This window comes from Hakea prostrata, chromosome 1 (genome assembly GCF_041222555.1).
Source record: "Hakea prostrata isolate BN-2017 chromosome 1, UWA_Hpros_2, whole genome shotgun sequence".
NCBI classification, from domain to species: Eukaryota; Viridiplantae; Streptophyta; class Magnoliopsida; order Proteales; family Proteaceae; genus Hakea; species Hakea prostrata.
Window position 1 is genome coordinate 76,942,674 of NC_142600.1, and position 26,809 is coordinate 76,969,482.

Below are 26,809 nucleotides of genomic sequence, written 5' to 3' on the forward strand. Positions count from 1 at the left end.
TAAGACAATGAATTGGATTTAATCCATTCAATAACCTCAACCCCACTCATGGTAATGGCCATGAATGGTCATGAAGTTGAAATGAGAATTGATGGTCAAGAGTTAGAATTGAAGTAAATTCCACCCTTCAAGTAACCCCACTACACCACCACACCACCATGATGAAGACCATTAAGACCTATGACAAATGTCATGAAGAGCCTCATACCACCCTTACCTCATGGGTCCCACACACTAACAAAATAATTAAATAAAAAAATGCAAAAACTAAAATTTAAAATTTAATATATAAATAATATAAATTTTAATAAAAAACCTAACAATCCATCTCAGCTAATATTATACTTTAAGCTAAGGGTACTAAGTCATTTTACAATATACAAATATTTTGATCATATTTTAAATGTTATTTGATTTCAAAGACTTTTCTCTAATTTTTGTACTAAAAGAAAAGTTAGCGTTTCATGGTAGTTGGGATGTGTATAAAAAAAATTAAATAAAAAATAATAATAATAAGAACAAATTCGTTATAGAAAGATAATATGACCAGGGACTCGACAGGTTTTGGTTTGATGGGTGGAACAAAATCATGTTCCGTTAAATTGTTACTACTGCAGATTCCAATCCTGTATCTCTTAAATTTGACACGTCAATCAATGGAATTGGCGGATTTAAGTCTGCTACGATATATTGAAAAAAAAAATAAAAAAATCTGCCACCATACAGATTAATATTTTCGTATATAATTCCTATTGGTTAACCTTCCATTGGTTTACCCAAAAAAAAAAAAAAAAAAAAAAAACCTTCCATTACATACGGTTTTCCAATGCTTTTTATCGAGACGTGTTTCGCAGACCCCCGAGCCAAGGAAGACAAGAATCCAAGCGCTTGATGACGTCAAAAGCAAATGCAGTATGGCGTCATCCGTGACATTGGACCTTAGAGTAGAAGTTCACGTGTCAGTTGCACAGATAGTCTCTGGTGGGTCCCCCAGTGCAATCATCCTTACCTGGCCAATCCTGACCGTTGAAGAGATATATATGAACCAAGCTGAGCTGTCTCTCTCTGTGGAAATAAAGATAAAGCCTGCTGAGTTCCCACCCATCCGAAGGTTACTTTGGGATTCTACTTTTAATAATAAAATAGCCTTGGGATTCGCGAACATCAGAAGAGGAAATCCTTTATTAGGGTGTTTTAGGAAATGGGAAACCTACGCCAATGAACATAAATGGAAAAGACTAATAAAATATAAGAAAGCGTGGCCCCACAAAACTCCACAACCAATCCTCTTTAGACACGAGGCATTAACCACGTGACGCAGGTCAAGTCTATTCCCATAAGGTCCCCTCTGGCCCTCTCCGCTTGACCCGAAAAAAAAAAAAATAAATAAAAATTTTCCGCTCTCCAATAATAATATTAAATTTAAACAGGCAATTATTCAACACAGTTTTCTTTCCGATCTCAACAAACTCGGACAGGGAGTGGAGCGGTGTGAGGCCAATCACCGACAGCAGACGTTGTGTACGTGCCAGACTTATATTGGTTGATGAGTTGGGTATCGTACGGAAGATGTTGACGTGTGATTAATCGTCGTACAAAATGGGACTATTCTCTATTTGTAGAGTTTATTCTTTCCTGCCGCGTCGGATTTTTGACTTTTCTTCCACCTTCGTTCTGTTTTCGAAAACATGGGAGCATGAGTGTTTGGATGGTCTTTCCCCTTCTTTTCAAGTCACAAGTCTCCACTTTATCTCTTTTCTTTTTTTAGAAAATTTAAGACAACTGGGAGAGAGTAATATATATAGAACTAAAATTGCAAAAGAAAGAGAGAGAAAGAGAGAGAGAGAGAGAGAGAGAGTGAGGGAGAGTCCTTCTGCGGAAGGCTTTTTCTTCTTTTGGCTGCGCGTTCTGCAGATCGCTTTTCTTCCATTTTGGGTTCGCTGAAGAAGACCTTTCTTTTCTTCCACTGGATTTGTAGATCTTCTGTGCGATTTTCGTCTCCTTAAGGTCTGTATCTTCTGAAAACTTCAAGATTTGATGCTTTCAGGGATCTTTGTTTTCCCCTCTTCTACGTACTGGTACTGATACTGCTTCGTTGCGATGGATCGTTTGGTTTTACTTCTAAAGGTGCAAGCAAGTTGCAGGAAAGAAGATGGTGAGAGGGAAAACTCAAATGAAACGAATCGAGAACGCTACGAGCAGGCAAGTGACCTTCTCCAAGCGGCGAAACGGATTGCTCAAGAAAGCGTTCGAGCTTTCCGTTCTCTGCGATGCCGAAGTTGCTCTCATTATTTTCTCTCCTAGGGGAAAACTCTGCGAGTACGCCAGTTCCGGGTACGCTTTCTCTCTCATAATTCAATAGCTTCCAGTCCTTTGCTTGCGTGAATAGAGTGCTATGAAAGCTTCGATGTTAGAAAACATCACAATTCCAGTCTCCGTACTGTTGGAAAGTTGAGCAGAAGAAGATTGAATTTCTACTTGATGATGATGATAACGGTGATCGTACGATCTTCATCAGTTATGTGGCTTCGGATTGCAGTGTTAGCGTATTTTATTAGGTTCTTAGCTCTATTTTCCATGGAGTCTATTGCTGGTTCTGAGCTCCGATCTTCAAATTGATAGTGACGATTCAGGCTTACTCACAACTTAAAACATCCTAATCCTGATAAAAGGAACAATTGAGCTAGAACTCCTAGTAGATTAGAATATAACCTATAAAGACATAATTATAGAAACTCATGAGCAAGTGTGATGCAACTTTATGTAACGCACTTCCATGAAAGGTAACTATGCGCAGGATTTGAGGTATTAGAATTTGTGCTCATATCGGCTACAGACTCACTGTTGATACATACATGAATTGGCTGGTGTTGGCTGTTATCATCCGCAAATTCAAATTTTTTTCGGGTATCGCGTATTTGACCACCGATACCGTGGATTCCAGTCGAATACCTAAACATATGGTATTAGGGCTTAGGTTTAGCTGATACCCCAATTCTTGATCCAAACCAATTACAGCGTATCTATTCGTTTATTGGTTTAACCTATTATATCATTTATAATAGGAATTCTTAGTTGTCTTCTATCTTTTGAGGACCACAGTGGAATTTTTTTTTGGGGGTAACCGATCACATTAGTATTTGAGGTACTGGATATAGGAGAAAATCTTCACTTACCACATCATCTTAATGCTCATAGACCTTATAGGGTTTTAAGTATATGTTCTTCAAAATAAAAATCCTACCATATAGCTGTAGAATTGTGTTATGTATGTGGGTCTGATTCTAAGTAAATGTAGGGGTGGCAGGGGTCAACAGCCTCCTAGGGGAATAGAGCTTGCTGAGTGAGTAGAGTATCCCTGTAAAGCTAGTGAAGGCTGAGTTTATGAGGTTGCGTGAGTTTTGTGCAGGAAATTATTTTGTAGGAACCCAGATCACATTGAATTTATTGTCTGGTAGCTTAGAATACCCTAAGACATGTACAATATTAATTATATACATTTAAATAACGATTTTTAGCAATTGAGATTTGCGGCTAATCGGCAGCCGTGGGTTTCTTTGTCCCCCTTAAGGGTTTCCTATGTAAAAATCTTGTGTCTTAGTTTTAATTTCTCTTCTTCTCTTTCGTTGTCTGATTACTCCTAGGATCCGACTTGAATACCTTGTAGTGAATTGATTTCCATCCCCTGTGGCTCGAGGAAAACCCTATCTTAATAGTTATATATGGCCCTGTAATGAATAGATTCTCATTTGTTGACATTTAAGAAAAATCCTTTCCTTATAGCTGTAGCCTCGCAATGAATAAATTCTCATTTTCCGTCTTTTAAGTTTATTTACATCATTGAAATCTAGTTGAATTCAAAACTGTAAAGAATCTTGATTGAAGTAGATTTGGCTAATATTAGCTCATAAAACCCCAAGAATTTTACCTTTATGTATTGTTTATTGCTTTGATTTCTTGTGGAAGTTGTTTAGAAATTAATCAATTAGTCTGCTGTTTCTATTTGAAGTTAGATGCAAGTTTTCTTTCTTCTATCTCATCGATTTTGTTAGACATTCTTGGCAAATCTTTTGTTTTTTAGATGATTTCTGGTTAGTTATCTTTTGTTGTTTAGGACTTTCTCTATACAGTTATTTTGTAATTAATAGATTGGAAAATTATTTGCTTCAAAAAAACTCAGTCACAAAATCTTGACATATGGATAACCAAAAAATATGTACGTGCAGATATATACTTGCTGTATGTCTTCTTGAGCTCCTACGCTGTAGGAGACAAAATATTTCTTTAACTTTTCCAAACCCAAAAAGAAAACATTCATCATTTCCTAGTTAGTGTTACTTTACCAAAACCTTTTTATTATCTATGAAAATCGATAGTCTCAATTTTGGTACTTCCAAGACCCTACAAATCTCTTCTATAGGAAACCAACCATATATTTCCAGAAAACAATTTATGATTCTGTAAGCTCATAAATTAAGGACTTTCTTTTGAAAAAGAAAATAAAATAGTAGTACTATCATTCAAATGGTATGCCAGATGTTTCTATGCATGATGGTATATGTGCACCACTTATGATTGATTGAATGCAATCAGATTAGCATCAAGAACCCGTTAACCACTTTATAAAAATAGTTAATAGCTCCACACCATCAGGTAAGAAGATTAAAAATAAAAAAAACATAATATCCTTCAGAAAAAAGTTCTACGGACACCCACATTGCTTTGTTCTTTAATTAAGCAAACCAACCAACTGTTTGTATCCGAAAATATCTACCTTTTCAATTCCATCCTTGTGTTTGTGTAGTATGCTTTACTTCAATATTCCTCTGATGATCATCAGCCTCTCCAGTCATAGTTTTTTCTGGGTAGGTCTGTCTACCATAATTGCCATGGCAAATAATGATTTTTCAGATGAGATATTCCTGGAAACCCCTGATGAATCCTCTTAGAAATTCAAAGCAACCAAAATAACTATAGACTAGTTTGACAATGATAGAACTAAAAGACATGAAATTGCTAATCATATCAAACAAATCGCACTTGAGCCTTAAAATTTTAAAAAATAACCCTATCATAACAGTATTCCCGTTGATCGTGGGATTTAGAGATGTCGAACTGAATCCTTTTCTACCGAAACATTCCATTGTGATGATTTAAGAAACAAAAAGTCTCACAGCTAGGGATTGTGATCACATTTTATGAACTTTACTAGCGAACAACATAGTATTATTTTATGAGAAGTACTAGATTTATAGGCCCATAATCTCTATAAACTCCAGTTTGTCGAGGATTCGTATCTAAGTTTAGGAGGTAAGTCATTCCCTTGACTTGATTAGGGTTCTACGAGGTATAGTCCTTACTATCCATGTAAGTCATGTCACGGAGGAACCCGAATCACTCCATCATATCCGATTTGGGTTCTTTCACAACCCCAGATTACAAAACCATTAGGTCTTGACGATATATACTGATAGAGTTTTACTAATCTGAAGAGCCCAACTGTTCCCAAGTGTTGCTCCCTCCCATATATTAGTTCTTCCTCCCATAAACACAAAAGAAGATGACGTCTTTGAACTTTCTTTGTGTAGCCAATGTTCTCCTAATCAATGCAATAAACTTATACGTTCTTCAAAACTAGGGTTCCATCAAACCCCAGTTCTCAAGATCTTGAAGTCAGATAAGAGAGCAGGAGAATAAGCCATGAGAGTGGAGTTTTCTTGAAGGGAAAAATGAACTAGTAAATTTGTCTTTGCCTCAGTTGCTCTCTATTTTTCTTATATGGAAACCCTAATACGGCCCCCTCTTTAGCCATTTGAGCTTCTGATTCTCTCTTTCTCTCCCATTGTCCCCACTAAATCGTTTTGGCTTTTATTCGCATCCTTTGTATCGAATTAGGGAAAAAGTAATAGTAAAGATAAATAGAAACAGTATAGCCTTTCACATTATTTTTGAATAAAATAAATAATTATTTCAATTACTAGACCAAACCTAAAGTTAAATGACATAATTACTCTTTATTACATGCCAGGTACCCCTCCATTAGTCAACATCAACTTTAGGGAATCTAGGGAACGCATGCAAATATTGCCAAACCCGTTCCATAGCAGACACCCATATTAGAGTGTCGATGTATGTGATCAGGAAACGAAACATTATCATCTTCATAAATGTAGGTATATAATTTAATATCTTTTGCATAAATAAGTCCTGCAACCCTTTTCTAAAACGGTGTGCAAGATTTGATTTCAGCTAACCATTTGTACACAATCTCTCTTGATGTCTTGCAACCCAGTAAACATTAATCTCTCTTGATGCCTTGCAAGTTGCAACCCAGTAGTGGAGATCTTATTGAATGATCCTTTCACTCACAAGATGCTCGCCCTTACTCCCCATATTGACTTTGGGACCTAAGATCCCAGTCTTTAACGTACCGAAGTCCACGTTTGTGTCTTGTGTGACACGAATCCTCTAAAATATAGGGTCTGGCTAGAAAATGTCTATATAGGGTCTTGCTAGAAAATGTCTCTCTCTTACCTACAATTGGTAATAACACATGCAAGAATTAAAATGAATAGACAAACAAGATTAGGCATATCTAATGCGACGGTCATTGCAGTGGCCGAAACCTTACTTGTGGCTCCAAATTTAAGTTTTAAGTCATCATTTTATATGACATGTGATAATAAAAAACGAAGCAATTTGTAGTTCAAATTAAAATAAGCTTCGGTTGATGTACACTAAAAAGCCAACAATGTCCACTCACAGATCAAGACCGGGTGAACCTAAAACCCATAACCTCTAGTGTTTTTTTGACACAATAGGAGAATAACCCTTTGTTATGGCATCAGTTACATTTTGATAATTTCGACTTTGGAGACAGCTACATTGTATTGATGGATTATGTCTCTGGTGAGGTAATGCTTTACCGCACAAGCCTGTTCCTCTAATTAGCCTTAAGCTCTTTATTGGCTTGAAAGTACAATTGCTCCTATGCAATATGATAATTCAATGTACAATCTCCAAATCTATTAAGAACTTCCTCAGCTAAATACCTATCTTTGCGACTTTGCCACATCACATGCTGCAAAGTTTTTTACTTTCAGTATTTGAATTGACTTATCAGTAGGATTCAACTAGCTTCAAAAGATATCTTTTGTAGAAAAAGGTTAGTGATAACTGCAACTTGATTATTGTAGGGTTGCTTGTTGGTAAGACAAACACCTCTTAGTGAAGAGGTTTTGCATTCGATTTTGCCTGATGGTTTATAATGTAATACCCCATCTCCAATAGATAAAGACCTCCTATTACACACACAATCAAAAAGGATGATTGCAACTTAACTGATGGATGAAACCCTACAGGGTTTTTTGTGGAAAAAGAAGAAGATAAACTACAACTTAACTGATAAATGAAACCTTACACAGTTTTTTTTAGGTAAGAATAAAATCCTACACCATTTTTTTTGGGTATAAAAATCCTACACCATTCCCAATGATAAAATACTATCTACATATAATTTGAGAAACATATCTCTTTCTTGCTTATATCTTTGTAAATGCATCCTTATTTTGATAACATCAGATTCTGACTGGCTTTTCGAATGTAATGTTCTAAATTCTAGAATTTATGGATTTATAGAACTTGCATTCTTAGCATTTTGACTGGTTATTAATGTATTTAGATTTCTTCGTCAAGAACCAACTTGAAAACACACTTTACACTTTCGTTTGTTAGATTTTTTTTTTGTTTTTTGGGTAACTTTCATTTTTTACATCTTATAATCATAGAAAGCATGACCAGATAGTGAAATTTTGATGGAATTCAATGGTTGCTACCTGGAAAAGGTTTTCTCATAATCTATATTCTCTTATTATGTAAATCCTCTTTCTACTGGCGTCACTTTAATGTTTGACCTTTCCGATGGGCCCTTCTTTTAAGGATATACTTACATCGAATGCCTTAACACAAAATGGTGCTTCGTCTAGACTCTAGAGTTCATGCCCAATTGGACGAAAAAATTTGGATTTTGCGCATTAAATGCGCAGGATCATCAAGCTGAAATTTCGATCCCATCGCCCAAAGTGAATGGCTTGATGGTCTTGCACATTTATTGTGCAGGACCCAAGCAAGGTCCCTAATTGGACCGCACCGAATCATTTCTTGGAGTGTGTTGCTTATAGTCACTTAGTGACATCCACATCTTGAGGTGCTAATAGATCATCATTCAATTAAGCTAAAACTATGTAAAACTCTTTCGCAGCTTATTCTTCTTTATTAAGAATAGTAATCTTTTGGGTAGTATAGTAGTTCTCTCAATACACTGAAACTCTTGATGCATTTCATTTTAAATGGGTGCAATATTAATTGGTCTCACTTAGAAAAATAAAGGTATTAAATTTTCAAATTGTTGTGTCCAAATCTGACACTCCGAACCATGGGTGAACTTCTGTAATCTTGGCTAAGGCCTATTCATGAAACAACATTGGGAGTGTGGCCGGCCTTTGGGATCGGGAAGCCGCCTCTAATGAATGCAATACCTTCCCCATCTAATGGGGATTATAGGCTTTGAATTGAGAAGTTGCACAGCGAAGAAGATGAAGAAGAAGATGAGTTCACTAGAATTGGATGAATCAAAGTTACATTTGTTCAAGGGAGTTGATGGTTTATATAGATTAACCTTGTTCAATCTAGAATATCGGATGATTTGGATCTTCTAGGCGTCATTTGGATCAAGGTTCATAAAAATCCATTTTTTGTGAATCTTAGATTGGTATTCAATTTCTCGATTTGAATCGTGCTTCCCAATGGTGGATACGACTCTTTTCTAACTTCCTTAGTCGATCACAACTTCTTGCCATAGTGGGTCTCTTGTTGGAGATCCCAAGTGTGATTTGCTGGGCTCTCGCGCTATTTTGCACTTGAGATCGAACCCTGGTTTGATTTGGTTGGCTCGATTTAGTCGGTTCAGCCACAGATTCGGGACTAAGCTTGAGTCAGTACAATACAAGTAACTCACGATTAACTATGAGTTCAATTTCCTTGGTCAATAGCTCCTCGTTGTTGAATAGTAACATGCTTTTTCTTTTTCAGTGATTATAAAATATATAAACACAAGCCTAAAGGGACAAAAAAAGAGGGGAGGGTGGGAGGGCAATGAGACGAAGCCAGCCTCTAAGCAAGCTAAGAAATGTCTATACCCTATGTAAGAACAATGAGCTCATTCTTCGAGGGAGCCTACAAGGGATCCTAGAGCAACTAAGAAGGGCTTGGAATTGTTTGGCCAAAACAAAAATGTAGCGATTAAATTATGAAAGAGTTAAGGTCAAAAGATCTATACATACGGGAGGAATCCACAATAAACAAAGGTGGTATACCCCACCAGGATTTATCTAGAGATAACCTGCAAGCACCTTTAGCAAGGAAATCAGCATAGCCATTGCCAATTCTAGGAATATAACTAAAAGAAACCCGAGGGAAGAAAGAACAACGATTCAAAATATCTACTACTAAACTGAGACATATCCAATCTAAAGAAGAGTGGAGACCTTGGAGAGCCCTAACAACAGGTAAACAATCCGAATGAATATGCAAATCAACCGCTCCTAAAAAAAAGCCCAAAATAATGCCATCTTTAATTGCTTCAAGTTCAACTAAGGTAGTTGAAGCACTATGACCATATCTGCTTTGAGCCGCTACAAAACCACCATTGTAATCCCACATGATGCACCCTCGACCTCCTTTGTGTGAAGTACAATCCCATGACCCATCAACAAAAATTTGAAAAAGAGCAAGTTCTTTAGAAATGATATGACTAGGCCTTGGATAAGAATCCCCATGAGCCCTTTGACATTCCATAATATGAGATTGTATATCTGCACATAGATAAGAGAAAGTAGTCATTGTATGAATTATGGAGGCCTCAATCCCTCAATCCCTCTAAAGAGGCCTCAATCCCTCTAATGAAGGGCTTGGAATTAACGTTCTTGCAAATAGTTTTACAAATCTTGGCATAGAACCTGGATTTGGTAATCCATCTAAGTAGGTTGCAATCCATCTAGATGGGAGATACAAGTGCTAAAGAGCGAACTCCCAATGCCATCTACAATTGGGCAACCGCTAGAAGCAGAGGCAAACTGACACATTCAGAATCAAAAGGCTGGTAGCATTTAATATAGTGTTGAATGGAGGATAAAGCATGAACCAAGACTTCTGTGAAAGGGAAAGCAAGAAGAGGTGTTGGGTGTTCCCCTCTCCATTAGACTAAAGGATGTAAGAGGGAGTGACTTGGATGCGGTGATGGAGAAGGAAGGGCTGAGCGGGGATGCAATGAGAGAGGATCTTCAAGCAATGAATGCCTGTATAGGGAAATGGCTTTTCAACTAGACAAGATTGGCCAACTGAATGTTAGCAGATGGGGAATTCAGAAAAATCAATACTAACCACAAGCGAACAGTATCATGCAACCAACAGCTGTTAAGAAAATCTAGTCTAACGCAGCGGAATACCAACAAGAATTGAAGAGACAGAAGCAATCACTCACACAACACAAAGTTTTTACTTGGTTCGGTTAGAGACCTACATCCAAGGATGAGATATGCTCTCACCAAGCTTATGCAATCGAAGAACAACAGAGAAGGATTACAGCCCTAAGATCAGTGTGATAACTCTATACAAAAGGTAAAAGAAAGAAACATCAAGACAAGGAACAATCACACCTGAAACCACAGATGACAGCCTTGCTTCTTCTTCCCTGGAACGCACAACCGAGAGTACCAACCCAGCACCTCCACGCCCAAACAGCAAGTAATACATGCACACCTTTACAAGAGTAAACCTCACAACAAAGATCAAGCAAGGAGCAGCAATGGAGTCTTCTTGCACATAAGTAGAATCACCAAACCAGAGGAGAGCAAACCCTAGAACCCGTGAGAGAGATTGAGAGGAGAGAGAGAGAGCAAATGAGCGAATGAATCTGAAAACCCAAAACCCCCAAATTACGTACATGAGATACAACAAGGGAAATTACTCACATACCCTCTAAACAACTCAATAAGACTTAACCTATCCTAACCAAAGTGAAAAGACTAAACTGCCCCCTGTATCATATTACAACAACAGCTCAAAGGCGGACCTACATTGGGGCAGGAGGGGGCCATGGCTCCTCCCAATTTTTTGAAAATTTTGATTAATTTCTATATTTTTTTCAGTTTTTTCTCTTCCCACATGTGAAATATCACTATTTGCCCCCTTCAATATTAAGAACAAATTTTAAAGGTAAAATAATGGGTATAAATGTCATTCCTAATTAAAAGTAACTCATCAATCCCTATTTTTTCTCACCTCTCTTCTCTCTTATTTTTTCTTCCTATTTATTCTCTTCTCTTTCTATAAACGTGGGTTAAGCAAATTTTTGAAAAAAATCTCATTAGGTATTCAAAATGTCATTCCTAATTAGAAATTAACTCCTCAATCCGTATTTATTCTCTCTTCTCTTTTCTTCCTATTTATTCTCTTTCCTTTCTATAAGCTTGGGTTAAGGAAAATTTGGAAAAAACTCCTCCACAATTAGATACTCTTTCTCTTTCTCAATTTATTTAGCTTTTCTCTTATTCTCATTTTTTATTTTATATTCTTTGTTTCTTTATTTCTTCTACAATTTTTGTTACTTGATGTTTATATTGTGAATAATATTGTGAAGAAGAAGAAGAAGAAGAAAAGGGGTTGTCGTTTGCTTCTAACTTTTTTTAGGGTTGAAATTAGAGGTGTAAACAGATCGGATAGTGGTAATACCATATTCGTATCCTATTATATTCTGACGAATTTGGATAATATCCCATCAGATTTCGAACGGATTCAGTCAGATTCAGATGATAATTGGATAGTTATTTTCTTGAATGAATTATTCTAAATGACAATGAATACAGGTTGAATACAAGTTTTTGTCTACCTAGTAACATCTATACCACTTTATTTGTGAGGGTTAGGTTTGAAATTTAAGAATTTAGCAACTTTAGTAGTTATTTTAGTAGAAAATCTAGAAAAATATTCATATATCTCAAGTAAAAAACATATAAAATAAGAAAAACAAATCCAAATAAGTAACTTAATCGGATAATTTTATTGGACGGATAATAACCGGTTAGAAAGGGGTATTACCATATCTGCATCCTATTAGTAATCGGACGGATTCGATGCAAATTTCAGGTTATCCATTTACACCCCTAGTTGAAATCAATCATGTGTCTTTTTTTTGTATTGTATTGTATTATATTGCATTGTTGCTTTAATTTACCTATATTTTGTCGGAAAAAATATCATTATCAATAATTTACTTATTATTTTCAAATATGTGTAGGCCCCACAAAATGTGGATTTATGCCTTAATATAACAAAATAATTCAGAGGTGGGACCCCCAATGGGTCTTATAAGGGCCCACACAATATGTGTGGTGAAAAACATTAGTATTTCGGCACGGGAAAGGTTATTTGGACTTTCATTCTTTGGCCTCTCCAATGTTGAATCCTAGTTCTGCCCCTGCAACAGATTAATCTCACGAAAATACACAACTTTACTCACTTAAGTAATGTTAGAGACTATGTGATTAATTAAACTAAATTAATGATCCTAAATATAATATGATGATGGTCCTAATTATCACATCTGACAAATGGGGAAGTTGGAATGAAAATTAAGAACCTATCTAACAAGGATGAACCTATTTTATAGTCGTGGTGCACGCAAGCTGGCCCGGATGAATAAGTAATAAAAACAAATAATTTGAAAGCAATAAATAAAATGTTAGAGAGTGGCACGACTATATGCATCACTAATCAATGATCCATGCGGGAAGGGATCAATAATTAACTTTAATTTTGAACGATCTTGATTATCTAGATCTGGACATGGCCAAATCTGAAGTGTAAGTATCTCAAGAGGAGGGGAAGGGTATTTATTTAGATATAGTAGGGAGGCAGAAAGTATGAAAAAGAAAATAATAAGGGTAATATCACTTACTTCCCCTTTTAGTTGATCAAATGGACCCCTTTTTAGTTGGATAATGTCACTTGTCTCTCCTCTTAACTAGCTAAGGTATCAAACATCCTCTTGTTAACTTTTTGAGTTAAGTACTACTTTTACCGTTAAATATTTTTCTAAAACCCCAAATTACCCTTAATGAAAAAATGACTTAGTTTAAACATCAAATTGTCATGATTTACTCTAGTAGTTAAAATCCTAAATTACCCTCAATTAATATTATTGTTGAAATCCCAAATTAGCCTCAATTACCTTAATAGTTAAAACTTAAAACCCTAAGTTACTCGTAACAACTTTTATTTTTAAAATCCCAAAATACCTTTATGTTCTTTAATTTTTATGTCTTTCTTTCATTGAAGGGTATTAAAAAAAAAAAAAAAAAAAAGAAAGAAAGAAAGAAAAAGAAAAAGAAGAAAAAAGGAAAGAAAACCTAAAACAGACTTCTATTTTTTTTTTAATAACAATTTTTTTTTGCTAATGAAAGAGAGACATCTTGATTAAAGAACATAGAGATACTTCGGGGTTTTAAGAATGTAATTAATTGAGGATAATTTCAGGTTATAACTACTGAGGTAATTGAGAGTAATTTGAGGTTTCAATGATAATATTAATTTAGGGTTTTAAGTTTTAACTACTAGGGTAATTGGGGATAGTTTGAGGTTTAAACTAAAAATATTTTTTGTTAAGGGTAGTTTTGGGTTTTAGAAAAATATTTAATGGTAAAAATATAAGTTAATTGAACAAGTTTAGAAATGATGTGTTTGATATCTTTGTTAGGTAAGAGGTGAGGTAACTGATACCATCCAACTAAGAGGGGGTCCAAGTGCCATTTTGTCAACTATGAGGGAAAGTAAGTGATATTTACCCAAAGAATAATAATGAAAGAATATTAGAATAAAAAAAAAAAAAAAAAGAATAGATGTAGCTGAATAGAAGAAATGAAAAATCTATAAAAAAAAAAAGAAAAAAAAAGAAAAAAGAAGAAGAAAAGAATAGAAGAAACGAAAGAGAGAAGTAGGAGGAAGTGGAAGCACAGACGAGGAAATAATGAAGGAGAGAGAGATGTGAGAGGAAAGAAGAGAGGGGGGAAGGAAGAATAGAAAAAGATGTTAGTGATAATCGTGGGAAAAAAGAAAAACACATAGAAAAAATGGGAAGTAGAAGGAGAGAGAAAAGAACGAAAGAAAAAAAAAAATGAGAGAGAGATTGTGAGATATTGTGCTAAATCTAATAAAATAGAATAAAAGACAAAAAAAATTGCGAGATAATGTGAAGGAAAATTGGAAGGAGGCAACTTAGATGAAGAGAGAAAATGAAATATATAAGTAGACAAATTCTTAATCCTTGATTACGTGTGGACTCATATGTGTACACTTGGCATTTCTCTTTGTCTGTTAAGAATCTATACCTATTTCATGTAGCGGATCACAAACATTCACAATAACAAAAGAGATAGCAGAAGAGAGACAGGGTTTTTTACTTGGTTCGGACAATATGTCCTATTCCAGAGATGAATGACGATGACTCATCAAATCATGCACCAACCAATATCAGAATAAAGGTTTACAAAAGAACTAGACATTCTCAAACCTGGTCTAAACCAAGAACACAAGACCAGCAAGGAGACCAAAGGTACACCTACAAATACTAGTCAGACTGCTGCAATCTTACCAATGGAAGGAAGACACCAAGCATAGACATCATCCTAGCTTCACCAAAGATCAGATCTCATGGAGCCAAAACCAAAGAGAATGCCTCAACACCCTAGAGAGGAGCACCGTCGAAGGAGAGAAACCCAGAGACAGAAACGACTCCAAAAAACCATTGACATACATACTGAACACAAAACCCTAAAGAGGGTATTTATACAAAATAGAGAAATGATATTGCTGCCCTCTAAACAATTATATAAGACAGCCCATATCCAACTAAACAGAAAAGACACAAATATCCCTTAGGAAGAGCATCTTTCAACAACATTCCACCACCTTGACTTTGGTATTTAGTTGGGAATACGTAGAACTCATCGATAAACACCAAAGAAACAAAGATGCAAATAGAGAGCCAAAGGTGATATGTTAAAGCGGTTAAAGACCCAATTTCCCTAGGGAAGGTCTTGGATTCGCACCCACGGCAGCATTATCATAAACTAACTTATAGTCATTAGAAATTTTTAAGTACTTAAAAATCCAACACCACCACCACCACCCCAATACATGTCACAAGGCTTATTCATGAACCTACAAATAAGTCCAAAAGCGTATGCAATATTTTGCTGAGTACACAACATGGATAAGGCAACATGGATAAGGCTTATCAGTTACAACAACACTACCAAGTGTTGTGCTCCTAGAGGTGTATGACGAAGTTAGCACACCTTATGTCTATTTCTATGAATATCAATGCCAAAAATCTTTATAGCAACACCTAAAATCTTCATTATAAATTCAAAATTTAAAAACTTTAATTTACAAATGTGAACCTTATCCGTAGATGCAATGAGCATACCATCGACACAAAGCAAGAGATAAATATAATATTTAGGTCTAATTCACAATAATATACACAATTGTCATAATTAACTCCTTTTGATCTTGTTCTTTAGCATGAAATCATCAAATCTTTAGCACCATTGCCTAGGTGACTGTTTTATTTCATATAATGACCTCAACAACAAACAAACTTTGTTCTCATTACCCTGTTAACAAAACCTTCAGGTTTGGTCATATATATTTGTTCCTCTAACCTACCATTTAAGAATGCTATTTTTACATCAAGCTATTCTAGGTCCAAATCATGAATGGTAGCAAAGGCTAGCAATACTCTAATAGAGGTATTCTTCACAATTGGTGAGAAAGCCTCATCGTAATCAACTCCCTCAGTTTGGGAATATCCCTTGTGTCACATCACCCAGCTGGTATCGGACTTACCTAAAAACTTGTGGATGTGATCCATAACCACTAGGACTTCGGTTACGACCAATCCAAAGCCATACAAACAATAACATAATCAAAAGAGCAAAGGGTTATAAGTATTAAATATAGTTATTACAGTCATCCAAATTTTTTAAAAACGAAGTCAGCGGAAGTCAAAGTTTAGAGTATCAAATGAGAGGTTTAAAGTGTATTCAATTTAATTGTTCAATTTATTGAATTGGTTTAATGCAATCCCAATCAAACTCCATGTCCTTAAATATAATCACACGACGATCAAAAGTGTTGAACACCATAAGAGCAATCCATGCAAGGACACGAGTCGTCATGTGCCTTTATATTCTTGCCCGCCTATATGTCCTATGGGTCCGTGGCGCTGAACACTCTAGGACAATGGAGTCCTCATAGCCTGTATAAGAATTAAAAAAAAAAAAAAAAAAAAAAAAAAAAAAAAAGAAAAGAAAAAAGAAAAGAAAAAAGAAATCCTCGAGGAATGAGTTCCAACGAACTCAGTGAGATCAACAATATCATATACAACGCATTTAACACATGTATAGAGTTATAATGTAAATGCGAGTATGTTCCTATGAATCTAACCATGCTAGTCTCTATCTAGGTAGATAAGCATTAAGATATAACTATGACCTCCTCTAGGAAGTCTCACACAGACCCTAACGGCTCCAAATGAGCTGGGCGTTACGACCAAGGTATGGGTATAACAGCCCAACCAAACGACCATAGATGGGGATTAGGGCCACACTCTCTCACTATGACCATTCGCATAAAAATTGGCACTCATTAGGGAACTTCTTAACCTAATGTAAGAGGTCATCTACTTAACCATGTCATGCTAAATTCAGATATCCTTCATATGGCACCAACCAACTCAAATTACGCCTCCCTTGACCCTATGGTCATCCACATATAATAAGCAAGCGACCTCATGTCCCTTCAGCTACTCCAATAGGCCATTGAGTGCCTATGAGCCTCTTATTATATGCAACCCTGAAAAATGGTCAGTTTGTGTCCCCTTACCTACTTCAATAGGCTATTGGGCTCCCACAACTTAGCACTGTTGTCGTGTCACTCGGCTTTAATACATCTACCGAAAAAGTGATGGCAGTATAATGGGTTCCTAACCATGCATTTAGACATCTAGAGCATATGCATATACGGTCTATATGAAGTGCAAGGTACCAATGGCGATGAGCGAACTCACAACCCCAAGTAAGGTATACATGTGTGCATTATCTACCATTTCCCATCTTATTATAAACATAACTATAATTGAAGATGAAATAACAAAGTGACATATATTGTATAAACTCATGTTACTAACCATGCATGTATGTCCTACAACATTAGTCACCTAAAAACACAAACGAACATGATAACATAAGATAGAACATGAATTAAATACATGATTATATAAGATTGTATCCCTCACCTGTCAATAATGTTAGTGTCTCCAGAGAAACCAAACATAAGATAGAACATGAATTAAATACATGATTATATAACATTCTATCCCTCACCTGTCAACAAGGTTAGTATCTCCAAAGAAACCAAACTGTATGAAAATTAGAAGGCCAAATTATTACCCAAAGCCTAATAATTATAAGGCATATCAGAATTAGGGTTTCAAGTTAAATGGACACACATCGAACAACATCGCCCGATTGGACCAGGATTGGGCTGGTCGGTTGGGCCGGTCTGCCTTTGGGAGATCGCCCCTTGGGTTGCAAACATGAACCATGCCCAAACTTGCTCAAATCAACATCCAATCTTTTTTTTTTTTTTTTTGGGGGGGGGGGTTTAGGGCTTCCTTTGAACACCGAATCCATCCAAAAAACATACATTTGCAATCATTCCTAAATGTTAATAGAGAGGCTTCCCGTGAGAATTTGTAAGATGGAAAATCATACTCAAATGGGGAGATTGCCACAATCCGTTGCTTATTAAGGTTGGAAAACATGAAGATAAACATAAAACAACCATCAATTTCTAACTACCACAACCACCATCATTGATGTCATTAACGCACCATAAATATCTCTACAAATTTGTAGGGAAGTGAAGAAAAAGGGTTTTCTTACCTCAATACACCTTCACACACTTGATTCACGTTTTGGCACACCTAAATCTGCAAGAGTTTCACCAAACCAATGCTCTCTACTCTAGTTGAGCATTCAACCTCTACAAATGTTAAACAATTTATTTGTGAGGGAAAAGAACATTAAAATAGGGCTTCTGATAGTAAAATCTTGAAAATGCCCTTTTTTGGGTAGGTGGCAGTTAGTCAACTGGACTGGACTGGACTGCCCCAGGAGATCACCCCTCTAACTTGTTCATCCAATGGTAACATTTATTTGGGCATTTGGTCTTCTAACCCCGAGTACCAAATTCGTCTTCGAAAACCATTCGGGTTGGTTTTATCTCTTTTCCAAAAGTCATTTAAAGTGATCATGTCATCTCCTTTGTCATGCATATCCATAGGCTTGATTCCCAAATCTATGGTCTCGACTCATATGGCCCACAAATACCTTCTACTGGCACTCCGGGTTCTCGGACGTGCAAAATGGGTATCCAAGTTAGGGTTCTAGGAGTTTTCACACCTTGGCTACTAAACTAGCCTTAAACCTAGGTTTTTCTATACAAGGAATCCTATCTTTTAACTTATAAAACCACTTGCATCCAATGACTTTCTTGCCCTTGGGTCTATCTAGAAGTGTCCAATTCTCATTTTTAGCTAGGGAATCCATCTCTTCACACATGGTAGTAAGCCAATCCTTGCTTTCTAGACTTTGTATAGCCTTCATACAGGTCTTAGGCTCACTTGCCTCAAGCTGGTCAGCAACACTAAAAGCATAAAAAATCAAATCAAATGTTGATTATGAGTTTGCACTCACATTGGCATATCTAGAGGGTCTCCTAATCTCCTTCCTAGTTCTATCTCTAGCCAAAACATAGTTATCTTAGGGATCCACTTCTTCAACTTCTTCTTTGACATTCAAAGTGTCACCAACAACATCTAAATCAACATCTAACTCTATCGGGTTAGGGTTATCTAAGTCAATATCAGGCCTATCCTTAAACTCCACCTTAATGAAACTCCTATATAAATCTTAGGAGTTGGGTTCTCTACTAGAGGATCTAGGTTTCACAAACTCTAGGTCATTAAATTTTACATCTCTACTTATGATTACCTTTTTATCCTCTAAACACCAAAGCCTATTCCCCTTCACACTTAAGGGGATACACTAGGAAAAGACATTTTATAACACGGGGCTCTAACTTCCCCTTACTTTGGTGAACATAAGCCACACACCCAAAAAGCCTCAATGAGCTTGGCTTTAGACCATTTATTTTTAGGTGTATCAAAGTCAATAGCTGAACTTGGAGACCTATTAATCACAAAACAAGTTGTATTAGCAGCTTCAACCCAAATTTTTTCCCCTAAATCAGATTCAATTAACATTCACCTATCGTATCCATAATGGTCCTATTCATCCTTTCAGCCACTCCATTTTATTGGGTATAAGTGTAAGTTCCTATGCTTAGTAATCCCTTGCATCTCACAAAAGTCTAGGAACTTATCATTGGAAAACTCCAGCCCATTATTAGTCCTTAATTTTTTAATTTTCTTTTCACTTTGGTTCTCAATTAAGGTCTTCAATTTTAGAAATTTATCGAAAACACCAAATTTGTCTATGAGAAAGTTTAACCAAGTCTTTATAGAATAATCATCAATTATGGATAAGAAATATAGGGCACCCGAGAGCATGGTGGGAGATCTCGCTACTTAGAAAAGGCGAGATCTCGGTCGAGATCTACCAAAAAATGGGCATAATCTCGGTGGCCCATCTCGGTGGGTTTTAGGGCCCCGCTTGGGCTGAAACTTGGTATTTAGCCTATTTAAGGCATTTTGAACATATTGGTGGCCTTAGATTTGTGAGAAAATAACCTTAACTATGTCTCCTAAGTCGACCCTATGCGTAAAATTGAAATTCTGTGAAATGTAAGGTTAGACAACATGTAATGTAAAGATATCAAGTAATTCAAGTTATCAACTATCAAGTATCAAATACAATAACATTAGACATCAAGTATTCAAGTCAACAAGTGATCAAAGTTCAAACTATCAAAGTAATAAATTGTTAAATGTCTTCAAAATTTTAAAACCATAAGATTTAAGAAGTTTTAGACTTTTAGTAAGTCATAAATCATATCCATAAGTTCACAATCACAAGTCACAAGACTGACAAGATCAGAAGAGTAACAAGATTAGAAGATTGCAACTTACAACTTACAAGACTAAGAGTATCACTCAGCATTCTGCATCAATTGATTCTGAATGGTGGCCACATATGACTCCCAAGTCAACCCATCACTGTAGTATGTCATATATCGGTTTATATGGAACTGATATGTCTCCATGTCAGAAAACTGGAGGAATAGCATTCTGGGATAACCGTCAATTGTGGGTGGGTGAAAGTGCCATTCTTGTTGTTGTTGAGTATGTGGGTAGGGGTTTCTAAACCACTCAGTTAACAACCAACCTTCACTCCCATATGTGTACTCTCCAGGTGCGGGGTCTTGAAGAATAGCATGACCTCCATAAGAAGAATACCCACTGTAATGTGACTGTTACTTGTATCTCAAGATATTACGCAAGTGTACGGATCGCAATCAAGTAATAAATGATAATTAAAATATCGATCCCACGGAGAATTCTATCCTTAACTTTCAATGTAAAAGTAAAATTGATTTAAATGAGATTAACAAGGTTGATTTGTGATTGATTAACTAAATAATCAAATGACAGGTAATAAAACTAAGGAACTAAAATGTAGATTAAGAAATTGAGGGAACTTAATGAGTGAAAAGAGTGTTGGGAGTCAAGTTTCCCTTCCCCTGAATTTTATAATGCAAATACTAAAGTAATACTACAACCCCAAAATATATCAAGAACATGGAATGAATGGCAATATGGTATTTTCCAATACACATAAGCTAGCATCCTAAATCAACATCTGCATATTCCTATGAAGAATTGATGTATGAATGCAATTTAAACCCAATCCAATCAATGGTAATGTGAGGTAATTGGGTATTCCTACCCTACCTACTAATTAACAAAACCTAATTAAAGATTATGCTAACTCACACAATTCAACAAACACCTAGACTCCATTAATTTTCCAATTAATGAAATCATAACATTCATTCAAGAAAGATCATTCAAGAACTGAAATTAGTCAATATAACATGCTGAATTCATTAACAGTAAAGTGGATTGCAATAAAACTAAAGAACACATGATTAGTTACATCTCAAAATTCAGGTTTAGGTACTATTATCATCCCAACACAACAAAGATTTAGCCCATAACAGAATTCAAATACATAAAACCAAGTATAATTGTCATGAGACTAGAAAGTAAGAAGATAGAGTTATAAAAACAAGAAGAAACTAAAACTTCAATGCTTCCACACGAGCTCCAGCCTTCTTCTCCAGCAAATCAGCAACTCCAGCAGCTCCTTGCTTCCACAAGAGCTCCAGCATTCGTTCTCCACCTCTCCTTTCAGCCGTGTGTTGCTATGTCCCTTGCCTCCTTCTCCTCTTTTGTCTCTCTTTCCTCTATAAATGTATTCAATCATTAGGGTAGAACCTGGCCATAGGATTAGAACATTTCTCCTGAGATCAAGGGCTGAGAACCATCATGTATTTACAAGAATATTGTCCACTTAAGTTAGCTCTTTCTGGTCATTTCCATTTGAATTGGATCTGATATTTTGTTCCATTGCTGTAGCAATGCTGCAGCAAACTTCACAACAAAGTTAGAGGACATCTTCTTCTCCTATTATGGCTCTTTACCTACATTTTTCAAGAGAAAGAGAAATAATCAAATTCATCCACAAATCTGAATAGAAATTCATGTAAGAGTGACAATAATGAACTAAACAAGATGCAACATGTTAAGACTAAATAAGACAACATCTAATGAATACTATCACTAAAACAAAGACAAAATACTCATAAATCAAGCCATCTCAAGTATAAAGTTACCAATCTTAACTCTATTTCATAGAGTTATCAGTGACCAGTCGCTGTGATCCCCGTATTGGTACCCTGATGACTGCCAATTGTCCAAACTCTGCTGTTTTGAATCACTATGACCATGATCTAGGCTCATGCTTTCCATGTTGAATTCAAGATCATGTATGCTCGCATCATCATTCGTTTGCCCCTGCCCCTGGGTTGATTTGCTCTTCCTACCCTTAGCTTAAGTTCGAGAGATAGGGGAACTGTGGCTTATATGTGTTGAATGACTCGGACCTGGTGGAGGTTACTCCCTTTGTTGATGCTGAATTCCACCAGAAACACTACCAGCCTGACTACCTCCATGACTTGAACTCGATGGCTGATTTGGGCCACTTGGCCCTATGGTATCATCGGCATCATCTGAATCCCCACTACTAGTTGTCACCTCAATTGTTTTAAGTCGACCAGATGGCTCCACAAATGGTACAGTTGGTCCTTCTGATGCTGCTATAGCAGGCTGACCCTCATCAAAAGACAAGTGCTCAGCCACAACATCTGGTCCCATAGCAACAACAATGGTAGGATCTGGCTGCCCTCCTGGCCCATCTAGCACTGGGCCACTTTGATCCCTAACCCACTGATATATGACATCATCTTCCTTCCTCATCTTCTGTGGGGGGCTTGTGGAATATATCAGTCAATTCAATTGGTTCACGATTGTCGTCATCTATATTATCTTATATGTGCCCTACTCTCAATCTCATGTTGTAATGCACATACACTAAATCCTCGAGCCTCTTACTCCCCAATTTGTTCCGTACCTTACTATGGATGAGCGAGAAGGTGCTCCAGTTTCTCTCGCAATCAAAGGAGGAGCAAGTGTGTGAGAGTACTTTAATTGCTATGTCCTTGAGATTTGACGCACTAGTTCCATATAGCACCCACCGGTCAGTTGCATAACCAAAAATAAGAATGCATTAGGCAAGTAAATCTTTATATTTATATAACTTATCAGTTATCATTTATAGAGTTATAGACTTATAGACTTGATGACTTACAGTAATGGACTATTTACCAGAAGGCTTTCCAAAACTCCTAGAGGCATCCCTGAACTCCCTGATCTGTACACCAATTCTTCAATTATTGTATTATGTATATGCTTAATGCACTAATGCAAGAAGTTGAAGAAACAATTGAATAAGTTCTCACCTCTCCATTAATTGTCCCTGCATGATGGGATTTGACACAAGCTTCTCCACCACGTCTTGCACCACATTCATCAACTTTACATCAAGCCCCAGATCATTCTTGTAATGGTACTTTGGGTTGAGGTAGTAAGCTTGCATTGTGGAAATAAAAAATTTGGTTAGTGACTTAGTGATTTGGTTGTTTACTTGTTTATAAATTTATAAGTTATAACTTATAACTTATAACAAATTAGAATGTAAATCAAAGTATACAACAAAAACTTAAAGACTTAAAAGTTAAAACTTAAAAGTGACTCACCAACCAAGTGCAAAGGATGCATCAAGTGCATCTCCCATTTATTATCGATGATCCTCTCGTAGGATTTGAAGGAGCTAGGGGCAGCAGCTCTAACCAACTCTTTCATTTGCTCGAGGGCAACATATATGTGGGGCATTGTGGGCTTCTTCTCCAAATCCACCATCCTTAAAACAAACACAATAGGCTCTATAATGCCTAGTGTCCTATTTAGTTGCCTCCAAAAGGAATCATCAGCAATGGTTTGTTGGGCTAGTATTGCATCAGGATGACTAGATCCATGCCAACAAAACCACTCCTCACTTGCAAACATGTGCCATAGACCCACCACTTTCTTCTTGGAAGCTTTTTCGAGTTACATAGTTGGTGGCGAATCTAGTCAATCCAGATCTGACTAGGTCACCCTTACAGTGGTTCCTCATCATCTTCAACACATAACCATGATTATAAATAAAGTTACTTACCCTTCTAGCCCTCTCAACCATAGGATTGATTGACTTTCTTTTCCCCAAGTCCTTCAACATCAGATCAATCGAATGTGCTGCACATGGTGTCCAAAAGAGGTGGATCCTGTTGCTCTTCTTCCTCATCAACATTTCACCAGCTTTTTTGAAGTTAGCACCATTATCTATGACAATTTGGATAACATTCTTTGGCCCTACCTCGAGGACCACCTCCCTAAGAAGCTTGTAAAGGTAGTCAACATCTTTGATTTTATTTGAGGCATCTACTGACTTAAGGAAGGATATTTTTCCATTGCAGCTCGCTATGAAATTAATGATGGACTGTTTAGTAGGACCAGTCCATCCATCAGCCATCACAGTAACACCATATGTACTCCATTTTTCCTTTAATGAACCAATGTATTCATCCACCTCCTGCTTTACCTTTGGTAAATATTTATTCATTACTTCCCAAGCTGTTGGGCCTTTAACCTCTACACCTACCTTAGCAACTGCATTGATCATCCCTTGATAGTATGGTGTTTTGGCTACATTGGCTGCAATGCTGTTGTAAAGCATGAATTTGCTGATTGCCAACCTAGCTTCCTCCTCCCTACTGCCTTCTTTACATCTAGCAAACATATATGGAATGCTTCTTTGATAGATGTCTTGTTGCTTGAAGAGGGAGGGGTCTTGGTCAAATGTGGAATCATAATGTCTAGTCTTCCTCCTTCTTTCGGTCCTCTCAGTTCCCTGAAAACTATGTCTAGGTGGCATGGATGCCCCTGACCCTGAACCACCTACTCCCTTTGTCTGTTCATATTGCCTCACATTCTCAACATGTAAGGACTGTTTGCTAGCTTCCATTGCAGCCTTCATCTGTCTCCACTCGGCCCGTGACTCAACACTCATAACCCTCCTCCTCTCTTCATCGTCGTTTGACTCCTCATCAACATCAAGAAAATGTCTAGATAGCATTGTATCCTCAAATTCCCTTTGCTTTTGTGTCATCTCGTCATTTTTTTGTTTCCCTCCCTTTAAAGTTGTTGCAATTGCATTTTGCACTTCATAAGGAACCTTGGGACACTTGGAAACATCTTTGTAGCCACCAGCCAAATGTTGCTTTAATTTGGTTGAACTACTAGAATTCAAAATCATGAGGCAATATTTGCATTAGGATTTTTTGTTGTCGGCAGTCAGGGGATCCCCATGTTGCCAAGCAATGTCCTGAGTCCCACTATTAGTGCCGCTACTCCCACTAGTTTCCATTTAAGATTCAAATGTACAGCACTGAAAGTTTTAAATACATACATGAATGTTCCCAAATAATCATTAGAATAATTTTTAGATACATAAAAACATGTAAAAACAATTTATAAAACAAACACACTTTGTTCTAAGATAACATATATACAATGCTCAAACAAACATGTTTGTATTTTTAAAATAAACTACATAATATGAGCATCATTTAAAAAAAATATATAAATTTTTAATAACATATTATTTTTTATAATTATTTTATGTAAAAACAATTTATAAAACAACAAAACACACGCTTTGTTCTAAGGTAACATATATACAATGCTCAAACAGACATGTTTGTATTTTTAAAATAAACTACATAATATAAGCATCATTTAAAAAAAAGATAAATTTTTAATAAAATATTATTTTTAATAATTTTTTATTTAATTATTTAAATAAAAAATAAAAATAAATACAGCAAGCATGATAATCAAAATGTTAATACATGAGATTATAGTCCTCTAAATGTAGTTTAACATAAGTAATAATCACATTCATATCATAAGTATTTATTTATAATTTATAATTTTAATTTTTAGATAATATATTTTTTAAATACGAAAATTTAAAAAAAATTAAATTAATAACAGAAAATTAAATTATTTTTCATGAAAGTGTAGATCAAAGCTTGATCATCAACATATATTTATACCACACTCATACACCCATTGTTGAACCTTCTATTTGAAAAAAATTCAAATTTGGGGGAAAATCTTACATTTGTTGAAGATCACTTAAAGTAGGCTTGAATCACTTGAAATATGCTTGAATCTGCTATTGTAGATAAGTTGATGATGTTGCTATGTTGAATCCCCAACAAATTCTGGCAAAAATGGCCTTGCAACGACAGAGAGGCTCGAGAGAGGCGAGATATGCCTGTCTCTCGCGAGATAGGGGCTTTAAAAAGCCCCTAAAGAGGTGAAAAAGTCTCGTTAGCGAGATCTCGCGAGATGGCGAGATCTTGAATCGAGATCTCTTTTCTCTCATCTCTCGCATACCATCTCCTCTCACTATCTCATGATAGTGAGATATCTCGCAAGATCTCGGCGAGATCCCGCGAGATCTCCCACCATGCCCAAGAGTAATGGAGGCACAGTTGGGCTTCCCCAAAGGTTTGAATGTATGTATTACAATGCTTGGGAGGTCATATAAGTGGAGAGTGGTAACTTAGTTTTATGAAGTTTCCCCATGGCACACACATCAGAGAAACTTGGTTACAAATTTGAAGGATTAAATTTCATAAGGTTAATTTGACCACTCTTACACAAATGCCCTAGGCCTTTACTACTAATGTGGCCTAATCTCTTGTTCCACAACTCCCCCTTGTTTATTACTTCACTAGAGACTAAGGCAACCCCTAAAACCATACTCTTATTTAGAAAATAGAGTCCATTCCTGAAATCAGCAGTCAAAAGTACACTATTGCCCTTCATAACTCTAAGGCAGCCCCTTTTTGAGGAATAATGGAAACCTTTAGAGTCCAACTGACTAAAGGACAACAAGTTTCTTCTGAGTCTAGGACATGCCTTACTTGCTCAAGG

General features: G+C 36.3%; 1 protein-coding gene across 1 annotated transcript in view; it reads left to right on the forward strand.

Annotated features, from left to right (window-relative positions):
- Nucleotides 1-1,824: 1,824 nt before the first annotated feature.
- The window catches only part of LOC149030206 (MADS-box protein SOC1-like), a 71,387-nt gene continuing 46,402 nt past the window's right edge, over nt 1,825-26,809 (forward strand). The window contains exons 1-2 of the mRNA XM_089142526.1: nt 1,825-2,007; nt 2,128-2,334. Of these exons, the coding sequence (XP_088998652.1) occupies nt 2,153-2,334 (182 nt within the window). The 5' untranslated portion in view covers nt 1,825-2,007; nt 2,128-2,152. The remainder of the gene's footprint in view (nt 2,008-2,127; nt 2,335-26,809) is intronic.